The sequence below is a fragment of the Pagrus major genome, chromosome 23 (genome assembly GCF_040436345.1).
Source record: "Pagrus major chromosome 23, Pma_NU_1.0".
Taxonomy (NCBI): Eukaryota; Metazoa; Chordata; class Actinopteri; order Spariformes; family Sparidae; genus Pagrus; species Pagrus major.
The window spans coordinates 13,786,874-13,799,881 of NC_133237.1; the positions used below are offsets into that span (position 1 = coordinate 13,786,874).

The 13,008-nt window shown below is 40.4% G+C and overlaps 3 protein-coding genes across 3 annotated transcripts; 2 read left to right on the forward strand and 1 right to left on the reverse strand.

Moving 5' to 3' along the window:
• Positions 1–38: 38 nt before the first annotated feature.
• Positions 39–7,917, reverse strand: gga3b (golgi associated, gamma adaptin ear containing, ARF binding protein 3b). Its single transcript, XM_073494336.1, has 17 exons — positions 7,857–7,917; positions 5,833–5,917; positions 5,677–5,752; positions 5,486–5,584; positions 5,267–5,390; positions 5,076–5,179; positions 4,694–4,774; positions 4,377–4,514; positions 4,053–4,134; positions 3,847–3,972; positions 3,478–3,726; positions 3,288–3,370; positions 3,044–3,183; positions 2,571–2,857; positions 2,254–2,423; positions 1,568–1,678; positions 39–1,464 (listed from the first exon to the last, which is right to left on the reverse strand). The coding sequence occupies exons 1-17, from the start codon at positions 7,894–7,896 to the stop codon at positions 1,354–1,356; spliced, it is 2,106 nt and encodes a 701-aa protein (XP_073350437.1). The 5' UTR covers positions 7,897–7,917; the 3' UTR covers positions 39–1,353.
• A 219-nt stretch (positions 7,918–8,136) lies between these two features.
• Positions 8,137–10,690, forward strand: mrps7 (mitochondrial ribosomal protein S7). Its single transcript, XM_073494451.1, has 5 exons — positions 8,137–8,192; positions 9,015–9,206; positions 9,312–9,375; positions 9,462–9,629; positions 9,725–10,690. Exons 1-5 carry the CDS (start codon positions 8,149–8,151, stop codon positions 9,944–9,946), a joined length of 690 nt encoding a protein of 229 aa, XP_073350552.1. The 5' UTR covers positions 8,137–8,148; the 3' UTR covers positions 9,947–10,690.
• Positions 10,328–13,008, forward strand: LOC141019950 (H-2 class II histocompatibility antigen, A-Q alpha chain-like). The gene is made up of 5 exons (XM_073494989.1): positions 10,328–10,337; positions 11,769–12,014; positions 12,136–12,417; positions 12,714–12,848; positions 12,959–13,008. The coding sequence occupies exons 1-5, from the start codon at positions 10,328–10,330 to the stop codon at positions 13,006–13,008; spliced, it is 723 nt and encodes a 240-aa protein (XP_073351090.1).

Genomic DNA, 13,008 nt, shown 5'->3' on the forward strand with positions numbered 1-13,008 from the left:
TGACAAGTAAAAAAAAAAAAGACTCAGAATATCGGACATCCATTGAAAGAAATATTTATTTTTTTCATGCAGCGAACACATGGCACATCATACAGTATGTACAGACCTAACACGCTCCCAAAATCTACACGTCACATGTTCACATAACTTGTCATACGACAAACAATAGGTACATTACATACTATGTACATTAACACACACTTCTGTACATCTCACACGATGACAAGTTGAGGACTGATCGGGTGGACTGATTTATGTAAATCTTACTCACAGCACAGTTCCACTCTATCCCACTGCTGCACACTGCAGTTATTTGCCTGGTGACAGGCCCTTTTCGAGCCACTGAATTTAAATTCAGATTTTTTCAGTTCACATTTTCAAGGTTCAGTGATGCACTGAAATTCTATAACAGAAAATAATAAATGACAAATATACTCCCAATACTGTCACTGGTAGAAGAGAGAAGAGAAACGTCTATAAATAAAGAACAAATATATGGAAACCCCCTGCTAAACTCTGAAACTAACCACATGAAATAAAACCAGTTGAAGTCAGTAGACTCAATTTATAATGCCAAATTTGTAATTAAATATTAACATCTAAAGTGCACCTTTTCAACACAAAATTCAACATTTTTGGTCCACTAATCTGAAACAGGGCTAAATAAGTAGAACACCTGATAAACACAAGTTACTTCACCATGTCAAAATTTTGAAGATGAAAGATTTTGATGGTTGAAATAATCATAATAAATACATGAACAGTCAACTATCTTCCTGCAGCAATGACAATGTGACCGTACTTTTTCCGAACAGACACATTTTCCAGTTCAACTCCATCCTAGGCCCAAATTTCTGGATATGTTCAAGTATATTTTTCAGTGGGCGGAGAAAGCTCTCAGCTAGAGGAATAAATAAAAGCACGACTGTTGTTTCTTAGGCGCTGTTAATTTCTTTTAAAAGACTTTGTTAATGCTGTAGTGCATCCTGTCAGCGTGAAACTGAGCGCTAATGCATTGATTATTTACAGTACATTCAAAACTTGTATTCATCGTGGGGAGAATCCAGTGAAATATTTATCTCAATACCATCGGCCTGTAAACATCATGGTCTGTCTTATATGCCAGTGTATATCTTTAGTTTGTTAGCTATCTGCAGAAACGTATACAAGCACTGTATAAATAAGTGTCTGCTGTTAATAGCTTCTTGCTGCCAGTATTTAACAAAGGCCAAACCAAATGAACAACTTTAAGGAATGTGAAGCTGAATATCTGCTCCTTTCTGGGATGAACACAACCCTTCATGGAGTGTGAACCAGTCCGTCCCTGCTGGGCCGTTGCAGGCCTGCACTCTGCTATAGATGACCCCACGTCTCTTGTGGGGGGAACTGGTCGACCTCTCCAACCTCGTTGCACAGACGATCTCCGAGCATGAAAGCCAGCTTGTAGCGCAGACGCACCTTCTCCTGTGAAGATGCACACACACAAAGATCATCAGCTGCCTGCTATGATGCGTGGCTCAGAAATTCTTTGCGTTTTGTGAATTTATGTCCTTATTATGTCACCTACTTTTGTTGGATTAGCCAGCAACATGATCTGGGTGATGGAGGCTGGAGGTAGGATGGGGTTAAACGGTGCCAGTTCAGTTCCTGATGGAGGCTGCAGCTTCACCTTCATTGACTGGTGGAGGATGAAAGGAAGAGTCAGCACTGTATTTTGATGCCTTTACTAAAAGGATAAATCCACTTCATTTCAAGTCCATCTTTTTACTTTACACTGATGTAAACGATGGCTGGGGAATGGTAACACAAGAACGGACCTCTTTACAGTCAGTATGGAGAGGAGGAATGAGACAAGTACATAATGGTATGTAAGTATTGTTTCAAAACAGACTTGAAAAAATGTGAATCTACCCATGACACCCAACAAAGATCAGAGGTAGGACTTAAACCCCTGGACCACCAGGCCTCTGTCACTATGACGTGTCCCATATTAATGTTTCTATCAGTAAATACGGTATTAAAAATGTGAATTATTAAGGATTTGTTTATATTATTTTTCACAACTACAGTATCATACACATTTGGCCCACAATAAATAATGAAATAAGAAAGCATGTTCATTAACTGTTTGACAAAAAACCTGATAAAACCTTTAGCAGGTGAGGGCCACAACACGGAGCACTGAGGCAATAACAACAGCAAATTAAATAACATATCAAAAATATGCATGAACAGAGGATTAATTGTCTCTACCTTGGGGACAGCAGCCTGCAGTACCACATTGTAAACAGGCAGGGGTGCTGTATTGAGCATGGACACCACCATAACCAACACGTCAGGTCTACCGGGGGGACAGTCAGACGCAAAGTTGAGGAGCATGCGAACACCGTCCTTGTCGTAGGCCGTCACAGGCAGCACTTTACCTGAGGACGGATGGAGCACAGCCAATCAGGAACAGGCAAACACGAGCTAACCCCAGAATGTACTTCCAGCATTGTATTTCATCATTTTGTCATCAACCAGTAAGACCCATCAATTCTTGTTCCCTCCCTCTTTTCTCCCGTCCTTACTCGGTCTGATAGCCTCCAGAGGGACGTGCACGTTGCTCAGGGAGACGTCTGTGGCTCTGGCCGGACTGCCCTGGAGGGGAGGGTGGCAGGGGGACAGAGAGCGGAACAGCGGGCTGCCCGGGGCTGAGCCCAGGCTCTGGGCTTTGGCATGGATCAGAGCAGGAGAACCGGGCATTGTACGCTGGAGAAGAGCGGGTGAGGAGGGAGAGCCCTGTCCAGGTACAAGGCCAGGTACTGCCGCAGGCATCCCAAAGCTGCTTCCTCTGGCTGTCATCTGGCTGGACAAACTGAAAATAACACTTGATTGATTGCTGTGGGACCTTAAAGCACTTCGGACTGATCATCAGTTCAAAACAAAGTAAACTATTTAAACAAACCTGTCAAAATGTCTACAAACAAGGGCGCATTGAGAGCAAATGCTATGGATTTATAATTAAAACATGGAGAGAAAAACAGTTTAGATGACTCTGTACCTCTTGTGATCTGAAAAGTCCATCATGGCAAGGTCCTGCAGGTTCTGGAGACTGTGTGTGGCAGCAGCTGGTTCAGCTGGGGCCACCACTGGACCTGAATAGGCTACACTGCCAAACAAATCCACACCTGAAGCCGGAGCCTGCAGAGGAGGTGTGGAGACAAGCTAATTCACTTTCTTCAATTACATGTTGACTAATGAGCTGTGGTTTGGTTAAAGTTGCTCAAAATATATTTGAAATGTACCTGCAGGGACGTCCACTGATTGGACAATTCATTCAACTTGGGTTTTGATTGGCTGCTCAGAGAGGTAGGGGGGTCGTTCAGTCCTAAAAGAAGGAGAGAAAGAGAAACAATCTTTAATACTTTATTCGCATATTTTTTTGGGTTGGGAATTGTTCCGTGAACTCAACAAGTCACACTGGGGATGTACTACCTAGAGACAGCAGCTCATCATCAAGGAGGGAGAGAGCAGTGGAGGCCTTGTCAAGTGGGGGATGACTCGGGCTGCTGCTCTGACTGCCATGCAAGCCGGCGAGGCGTTTGGGAGGAGGAGGCAGGACAGGGATAGGGGAAGCTGTGGGATTGGCGGAGACAGGATTTGAGGACTGGAAGGGAGGGGGGGCAGGTTGAGGGGGGCTTGGAGTGTCAAGGCCAGCAAGGTCGATCAGTGTGTCTGTGGTCTCTGTTGAGTGACACAAAGAGGAACTAATGACACGATGGCAGGATATCTGAAGCCAAAAGCAATCATGATTTTATGTAAAATACAAAAACTTGTGCATTATAATTAGGAAATGTCTCTCACCACTCTCATCGTGACCAGCTGTAGATCGAGACTCTTCACTGTCACCGTTTATAGGCTGCCCCTCGACGATCTTCTTATAGGAGTTGATGACCCTGGAGAGGTCATCGCTGGCCTGCAGGATGTCACCTGACGAGTCACAGTTCAGCGGTTACAGATTGTACACAAAATGTTCCTTTGGATAAAGAAAAAACAGCAAACTAACAAACCTAAACTGGTGTCATTGTCCTCAGTCTCAGTGGCCATTTTGAAAGCAGCACGCCTCAGCTTGTCACACCGCTCGTAGAGTTCCTGAGAGGAAACACAAAGGAGGCGCTGTACAGTTTAAATGCAGCTGTGCTGGCAGCTGGTGCTGTTGGCATCTCAGTGGTTAGTTAACTAGATTACATTTGAGTTGATCTTCTCCAAATATTCCTACTTTTGTTTATCCCTCTTTGCTGTCAGGAGAAACTATTCCAGTCTCTTCCATGTATTAAAATTAAATAATTGATTAATGTTTAGCATTTCATTTGTGTGAGCATGTGGTCACACACCTTAATGATCTCCCTGTCTGACTCTGGTGAGCTCTCTTTGTTGTAGTGGGACAGCATCTCCGTCAGCAGCTTGACGTTGATGTTCACCTCCTCAAGTGTGTTTATACGCTTTGTAACCTTGTGCACTCGTGCCTCGTCCTGACAAAAACAAGAAACAATGCATTGTACACCACACATTAAAATAGTCATGCCACATATGAGGAATGCTATCACATAGGCAGACACTCAAGAATAAGAGCAGCTCAGAGGTAAATTTGAAATTAATATGATTACTATGTTAAATATTCAGCAAGCAGTACAGTTCTGACATGTCTCACCTCTTTCACCATGTTTTTGATTAGTCTGTTGGCTTCCTGCAGGTCCTCTGGATTTTTACTTCGAAGCAGCTCAGCAAGCAGCTAAATACACAAACAAAAACCACACAGAGTCGTGTTTCATTCACTTCAGAGGATATTACATTGACTTACATTAATTTTCTGGAGGCTTAACCTAACCTTTACCCTAAATTTGACCTTAAACTTAATCGACCCTAAAATGTAATTATACACATTTTGGATCCTTGTGTTCCCAAAAAGAAGGCAAGTCCCCACAATGTGACTTTGTAAACAGACTTACACGCACACACTTAACATCCCATGTTTCACCTGGAACAAGTGATTCTGCTACACTCTATAATGAAAAAAGACATGGATGTCTTACCTTGCCCATGTCCTCATTGTCAAACACTGGATGTTTGGGTCTTGTCGGAGGAGAAGGGATCAGAGTCCTGTCCAGCGGTAACTCCGGGTCACGCGTCACGAGGCCTGGTGAAGAGAGTAAGGACATGATTAATAAGACTCCTTTACGACAGATGTCTTTTCACATGCATTATTTTAATCAGCTCAACACACCCTGTCTTTTCAGTGTCTGGTAGGCTTCACCGATCTTGACCTCATTAGGAAAAGCCACGGTCCAGCTGTACATCATCTCTACGATCTTCAGCTTCACCTTCTCAGGTGCACTGTCCCCCATGTACTGGAAACAAGAGGTGATTAAAAAGAGGTTGGATAGTAGGACATACAATCAAGCCCACTTTGTGTGAAATATTAACCTTTTTGGAGACTGCTCACCTTTGGAGACACAACTTTAATCAGCTCATTCAAAAATCTGTATTTTCCGACTTCATTATGAAACCTTCTCCCGCAGTTCTTCATGCACGCTTCCAATACCTGCGCACAAAATCGTTGCGATTAAGTGTTTGCTTCAGTCGCTGAGAAAAAACGCTGCTTGCTGACATACGTAGAGTTGAAGTGTTTCTTACTGTCAGAGCCTGAAGAGCTTCCCATTCTTGTGGTGAGTGGATTTTGTGGACGAGGAGAGTTACAGCTATTTGGGGACTGCAAGAGGAAATTCCAGATGAGAAACGTTTTCTGAGGTAGCTCACAAAATGTTTTTTGCGAACATTTCGCAGACATACCCTTCCAGCTCCTTGTTGATCTGATCACAGAAGCCTATGATGTACTCCCAGTCCTCCTGTCTGTTAGTTGGATGGGTGGCTTTATCTGTTAGAGAAAGACATTTGCACACATTTACACTAACTTAACTGGTGTGTTTGAGAAGCTTCCTGCTGTGCAATGTACATCTGAATGCACATCACATCCCCAGTGAATATGGCTCCCTGTGAGTCTTGTGACCAACATGACAATGCAGTATTTGTTAACATCCTTCCTCTTTCTAATTACGGATGCACCATGGTGGAGGAAGTACTCAGAATCTTTACTTAAGTGAAAGTATTAATCCCACACTGTAAAAATACTCAGTATCAATTAGAAGTCCTGCATGAAAAATGTTACTTGAGTAAAGTATGTAAGTATAATCAGGATAAGTTAAAGTATTAAAAGAGACATATTTTTGATTGTTGTTGTTTTCCTTTTCTTCAGTGTGTTTTACAGGTTCTTGTGCATGTAAAAGATCATGAAAGTCTGTGCCCACAGGAGCTCCTCTCTCCCACAGAAAACACTGCCCCTGAGGTGCCCGAAATGCCTCGTCAGCAGTCCTGCCTTTAATTCCACGACTTCTTGATCACTGTGTCACCATGTCACACATTTGCATAATTTATGCCTATATTCACAGCCATAAAGAGACAGGAGTGTTTTAGACAGAGGGGGAATACAGTGCTGCAGCACTGGACAGTATGAGAAAACTGATGTGTTTTTTGAGCATTAAAGCATGAAAAAATATTCTAGTAGTGACCCAAAATAATATTATGAACCTGAAAATAAGCGGAATATGTCTCCTTTAAAAGTAAGAATACTCAATGCAGAAACATGTCCCTTGTGCTTGTATTATATACTGTTATATATATTATTAGATTAATATTATGCTGTTGAAGTTAGTTGAGGTGGAACTATTTTGTCAATTATTTGGTGTGTAAAAATTTTGAAATGTCGTCACAATAGAGCTGTCACGATACTGAAATTTTATCTTCAGTACAATATCTGAAATGAATATTCAGTACCATGTTCGAAACCACAGGGTAAAGCTGACACAACATTGAGGGAATAAAACTTCAGATTGTTATTAAAAGATAAATATAACAAGGCATGTGTAGTCTACTGTGTGTAGACAACAATATCATCCAAGTTCATTTACTTCTGGAGAAGATGGGGCTATGTGGGCACCAGAGTGGTGCATGTGTCAACACACTGGTGGAGAGAAAAGCGACAAAACGCAGCTGTTACTGGTGTAACGATACTGCAAAAAATGAGTATTGAAACCATTTCAAATATTTAAAATCGAAGTGTAGCAATATTTATGACAACACTATGTCACAATTACCCAAAGTGACACAGTCCAGACCTCAGAATTACTGATTAAGTTATTTAATGAATTAAAAGTAAAAGCAGCACTTCAGAACATCCCATTTAATAAACTCTATAAGATTTGTATGTAAAAATCTGTAAAGTAAGTAGTGACTAAAGCTGTCAGATAACTGTAGTGAAGTACGAGGTACAATATTTCCCTCTGACAAATAGCCGAGTACAAGTAGAAAGTGGCACACAATGGAAAAACAAGTAAAGTACAAATGTAAGTACAGTACTTGAGTAAATGTACTTAGTTACATTCCACCACTGCTGGTGAAGTGTTCATTGTGTTGACAGTGCTGCTCATTCATCAATCACAATCTGTTTTCTGTCCACCAGCAGCACGTATGAATCTGTGCAGATGGACAGCTATCTGTAGAGCCTAAACAATCACTGCACACACTGAGCTGTCACTGGTAACTGTGACCCAGACAGTGTATATTAAAGCTCTCCACCCATCCTGCTAATGATGCAGACAGCAGACTGTCAACCAGGACCCTCTATGAATCAGCTGAAAAGCGGCGATCAGTCGCACTGACAGCTTTTGTACTGACGGATTTACTGCCCTGCCACCCAGAGCTCTATATCTAGCTAATTATCATATTATTTAATTCATAAAACGGGATTAATCACTCACTGAGCCAAGATTCAAGCGACTCCCCTTCCTGGTACGCCATAGCACTAAAAACATCGCGTGATGTCACCAGCGTGCGCGTAAGCGTAAAAAAAAAAGTGTTCCGAATTATTTTGAGAAAAAAACAAAAAAAAACCTACACACGGTATTTACTATTGTAAAAAAACACAATTTAATTTAGTGTTGAAATTAAAAGTGCTGAATGAAACGCTTATTTCGAATTTTGCTTTTTTTCCCCAAAGGCATCTGCAGGGGCTACTCTTCTGGGGTCCTGACTGACAGTCACATTTTCAAGATGGCTGCCTCCATCTCAGGATTATTAAAACCTTGGACACCAAGGTAATTATTATCTTTATGAAGACACACATTATTAACATGCGGTGTTAGCTGTCTGTTACATCGGACTGTGCTAGGGGTGCATTTTTGTTCAACTCAGAATCAAACTATTAACTTAATTTACGTGGTTGCAAAGCGAACTAGCTCTAACGCTAAACACCAGCCAACATGAATACCCAGTCACATTAGCAAGGCTGCAAAAACCACGTTTTTTTCATTACTAATCCGCTACCGTCATTAGTGTCGATCTTTTTAAAATCAGCCCAATTGATAATATACGTTATAAAGTGTTTTAAAATTATGACATTGTCACACCACGTTTATTTAATCGTTCAATCTATAAAGCGCCCAAAAACAGTAAAAAACTTTCCAAAGCTCAAAAGGATATCTTCAGATTTTCTTGTTTTGTTCGACCAAAGCCCTGCTATTCATTTTACAAAAATATAAAACGGAGAAAAAACAGCAACGGAGACCAAGATTTATTGGCAAAAAAGTATCTGTTGATAAACTAATATATTTAATTTTTTTTGGATTTGCCAAAATTAAATGAGTTATGGATGAATTTGACGATTATTTTATCCAGAAATCCCCTGAATAATTTCCCAATCAAATAACTAATAATTTGCTCTTAAAAATGTCAGAAAATGTTAAAAATGGCCATCAAAATGCCTATTCTGTTTAGGGAACCGTCCACACGTCAAATAAATGTAATTTAATGATTTAAAAAAATGAGGACTTTTTTATTTATTTATTTTACAAATTTGGCAATTCATAGCCCGTGGGTCTTTAAATCAAAAACTCATGTCATGTGTCTTTTGTTTGCAGAGTGTTCCTGGTGAGATGGAAGAGATACAACCCTTACTATCTGGAGCCAGAGGTCAGAAAGGAGGCCTACAGTAGACCAGAGGCAGAGCTGAGTTCTGAGGAGCAGGAGCAGCGGGAGCTCAAAGCACACCGACCCATCAAGGCTGCCACCAGTGGAGTTACCAGCTCTCTTTTTGATGACCCAGTCCTCAGGTAGAACACACACCCCAGCTCACTGCAGGAAGATGTCAGTTGTTTAGTAAAAGCTGTCCATCTGAGAGCTTGTGTCAGGTGATCACTTTTGTCTTTGCTTTTCAGTAAATTTGTCAACATGATGATGAAAGATGGAAACAAGGTGCTGGCTAGAGAGATCATGGCACAGGTAAAAAAAAGCGACCCCTGTTCTCAAGCTTGAAGATGTGCTGTTGGCCCAATATGAATGACCACATTTTTTCTTTCTGCTTTCAGACCCTGGAGAACATAAAGAGGAAACAGGTGGAGAAATACCACAAAGCTCCAGAAGGGAAGAAGGAAGACATCGAGTGTAACCCCTACTTTATTTTCCACCAGGCTATGGAGAACTGTAAGCCTGTTGTTGGGCTGGCCAGCATACAGAAAGGTGGAAAGTTCTACCAGGTCAGTGATGAGGCAGAACAATAATATTTTGCTCTTGTTCTTGTGCCAAAAAAACATAAACATAAAGTCTAATTATATTCTGTTTGATCTCCAAGGTGCCCATCCCTCTCACGGACAACCGACGCCGCTTCCTCGCCATGAAATGGATGATCACAGAGTGCAGGGACAACAAACACAGACGCACACACATGTATGAAAAACTTTCCCAGGAACTCTTGGCAGCGTCAGTCAAGGAGGGCAACGTCATCAAGAAGAAGCATGAGCTGCACAAGATGGCCGAAGCCAATAGAGCGTACGCTCACTACCGCTGGTGGTAGAAAGAAACCGCTCAGGACTGAAATGCTGTCATTGCAAGTGTTCCTTCAGACTCACAGACTGGACAGACGTGTTGGCCACAGGTCAATTCAGTGACATGTTTTTTGTTTTGTTTTTTTTGCTCAACGTCCTATTGTAAATAAGTGAATGCCATGAAAATCCTATGGTGAAAGGACTACAATGTAAAATGTGTTGTAGGACAACAGTGAAATATGAAAGGGTAACATGGATTTTTTGTATTGTATGGAAGCCCATTTCCACCAATGTGATGGATGTGATTTTTCAAGTCATTAAATGAGAAACTATCTCAACATAATAAGTTTTCTCAAAATAATGACTTTGTATTTGAAAAAGATTTAGTTAGTATGTCAATGTTAGTAATAATGACTGGTGGTACTGATATATTTATATTATTTATAAGATGCTAAGTTATTATTTAGAGAAAGCTTCAATTTGTTTTGAGATATGAACTCATTTTGGAGAGTATCATTATAGGGACAGACAGGATCTTTTCATCACATTGGTGGGAATGGGCTTCCATATTGTTGACAAACTGCATTCTGTTCAATAAACAGTCGTGTACAATTGTATTGTTAATTCACATCCAATAAACACATAATACTGGGTTATTCAAAAATGTCCAAGATTTATTAGAACAAATAAATCTGCATTAAATGCACAACCCAACCATAGAAAATGGAATTGAGTAATGTAAAATGCAACAGTGTAATAAATATATAAAAATATATCGCAGTCTTTCGTTGTTGTGTCAGGGCTGTAGCCAGGGTTTAGAAATGAGTGAGGTCCAGAATTAAATTTTTTTGTTTTTATGGAACTTTTATCTGTAAATATCTGTTTAGACTCTTGTCTTATTCTTTAGTGAAAAAAATCCACAGTCAGATCCTACCAATCTGTCAATTTCATCTCCACTTCCATCAGCACTTAAATTCAATAAGCACCCAATTTCTATCTAATGAAATTCTGAGCGCTACTGATGAAGATTCATTTATTGTTTATGTTTGAACCTTGTAAGTGTGTGTGTGTGAGTGTTTTGTAGGTGTACTGTGAGCAGGACAGGGAATGCAAACAGCTTTATAAATATGAAATAATTTCTGACATGGCTCTTGTTTTAGTTCTCCTCTCCGAGCTACACCTATACTGTACATTCTTCTCCTGTGTCAAAGGGGAAATGGAATTACAGACCAGTCACCATGATATTATGTTAGCAATTAACCTCTTATGCAAACCACACATATGTCCAAGGTTGACGTGTACCAGACGTGGCATATCATGTTTTCATTACATGCTTATTAGTATACTTTCACATCAGGAGCTGGAGGGTACAGGGCGACATTTGATCTTCATGGGACTTTCCTCTGTTCTGAAGGAGGAAACTGCTCTGATTTATCAACCTACCAAACAGATGAAGTGTAAAACTATGAGGATGTGAAGAGACGACAAAGCATGAGGAAGAAAACAAACAAAAAGCATCACATGTTTTCTTTTAGATTGACGTCATTGATTGATGTAATTTTTTAGGTATGAGGAAAGGTTGCGTTGAACACAGTCAGGCTTGAGTTGTCTCACTTCTCACAGAAAATCAAGAGATGTGACAGCTCACTTAAATACATGCAGACTGAAAGAGATGTACTTCCAAACTCTTCTTATTTTGTCAGGAGCAGTTTGCATCTATGCACAAAGTAAGTACAGCTTTCTTTTGCATCTAAAACAGTAACGAAAATGACACATTCATGAGTTTATTTGTCAATCTTTTGATGATTGTGTTGTCACTGAATTGATGTATGGATCGTTTCATTTTCCCAGGAAGTCATGAACTTTGTCACATCTTTGGATGCTTTGAATCAAGCGATACTCAACTCAGTGTGACTGTGGATGGTGATGAGGTCTACTATGCAGACTTTAAAAAGGGGCTTCTAGTTTGGGAAAGCAGACTTGCCACAGTCCTGCATATTTCTTGGGTTTATCAATATGCATTATATTACAGATCTATATGCAAAAGTTTGATGCTGACATGGAAACCAGACAAGTCAGCGACAGCAAAGACCAAAGGTGAGAGATACTCAACACGTTGATGTTAACCTTTGACAAAGAAACTAACCATTTACCAGTTTTTTTTTAAAATAAAAATGATGATATAGAATATATACTTATGTGTAATTGTATCTGTCAGAGGCACCAGAAATCATGATCTACCCCAGAGATGAAGTGATAAAAGAGGAGGAGAACACTCTCATCTGCTTCATCAACCATTTCTTCCCTCCTACCATCAACATTAAGTGGACCAAGAATGACCAAGAAATAACAGTGGAAGATCCTTTCTATAAGTGCTTACCCAATTCTGATGGGATGTTTTATGTTTTCTCCACCCTGAACTTTGTCCCGAAGCAAGGAGACATCTACAGCTGCACTGTGGAACACGAGTCACTGAGGATGCCTCAGACCAAGTTTTGGGGTGAGAACAAAGAAGCTTAATGCTTTGTAGTATTTTAATATTCTCTCTGTCTGATAGAAATGTAGGAATCAATCCTGAAATCATTTTAAGATTTGTGTTTGGAATGGTACTACCAGATTCACTCCTACCTGGAGAACCACCTGACTACAGGGGAAAAAATTACCTGCATGGTGGAACACCTCTCCCTCTTTGAACCAGCGCTTCATGTCTGGGGTTGGTGTGCCACTGTGATGCAAACTGTATGTAGGATAAGAATATTTCAGATGTATAAATGATCTTTTTCCTCACACTTTCAGACCCCTCCCCTCCTGCAGCAGAACGGATTAAAATAGTTGTGGGACTGTGTGGTCTGATGATTGGTTTTGTCATTGTGAGCTCTGGATTCATCTACTACAAGAGAAAGTCTGCTGCATACTTCACTCAATACCAAGGTGAAGACATAAGACACTTTAAAGTTAATTGATTATAAATGTAATTAAATGTAGTTGTGTTATACATTTGCCACTGTGATAAATAATTGTTCTTTTTCTTGTTTTAACAGGACAAGTGTCGATTCCTGTGGAACAACTTCCTGGAGCCGATTCAACCTAG

What these genes read in the sequence shown, in the direction of transcription:
- mrps7 (XM_073494451.1), top strand. Translation starts at nt 8,149, where the DNA reads ATGGCTGCCTCCATCTCAGGATTATTAAAACCTTGGACACCAAG. An exon ending in TTAAAACCTTGGACACCAAG is followed by an intron (nt 8,193 to 9,014) that starts GTAATTATTATC and finishes TTTTGTTTGCAG; the next exon opens with AGTGTTCCTGGTGAGATGGA. An exon ending in AAGGTGGAAAGTTCTACCAG is followed by an intron (nt 9,630 to 9,724) that starts GTCAGTGATGAG and finishes TTGATCTCCAAG; the next exon opens with GTGCCCATCCCTCTCACGGA.
- LOC141019950 (XM_073494989.1), top strand. An exon ending in GCCTCAGACCAAGTTTTGGG is followed by an intron (nt 12,418 to 12,713) that starts GTGAGAACAAAG and finishes TCACACTTTCAG; the next exon opens with ACCCCTCCCCTCCTGCAGCA. An exon ending in ATACTTCACTCAATACCAAG is followed by an intron (nt 12,849 to 12,958) that starts GTGAAGACATAA and finishes TTGTTTTAACAG; the next exon opens with GACAAGTGTCGATTCCTGTG.
- gga3b (XM_073494336.1), bottom strand. Translation starts at nt 7,896, where the DNA reads ATGGCGTACCAGGAAGGGGAGTCGCTTGAATCTTGGCTCA. An exon ending in TTAAAGTTGTGTCTCCAAAG is followed by an intron (nt 5,391 to 5,485) that starts GTGAGCAGTCTC and finishes TCTTGTTTCCAG; the next exon opens with TACATGGGGGACAGTGCACC. An exon ending in TGATGAGCTGCTGTCTCTAG is followed by an intron (nt 3,371 to 3,477) that starts GTAGTACATCCC and finishes TCCTTCTTTTAG; the next exon opens with GACTGAACGACCCCCCTACC.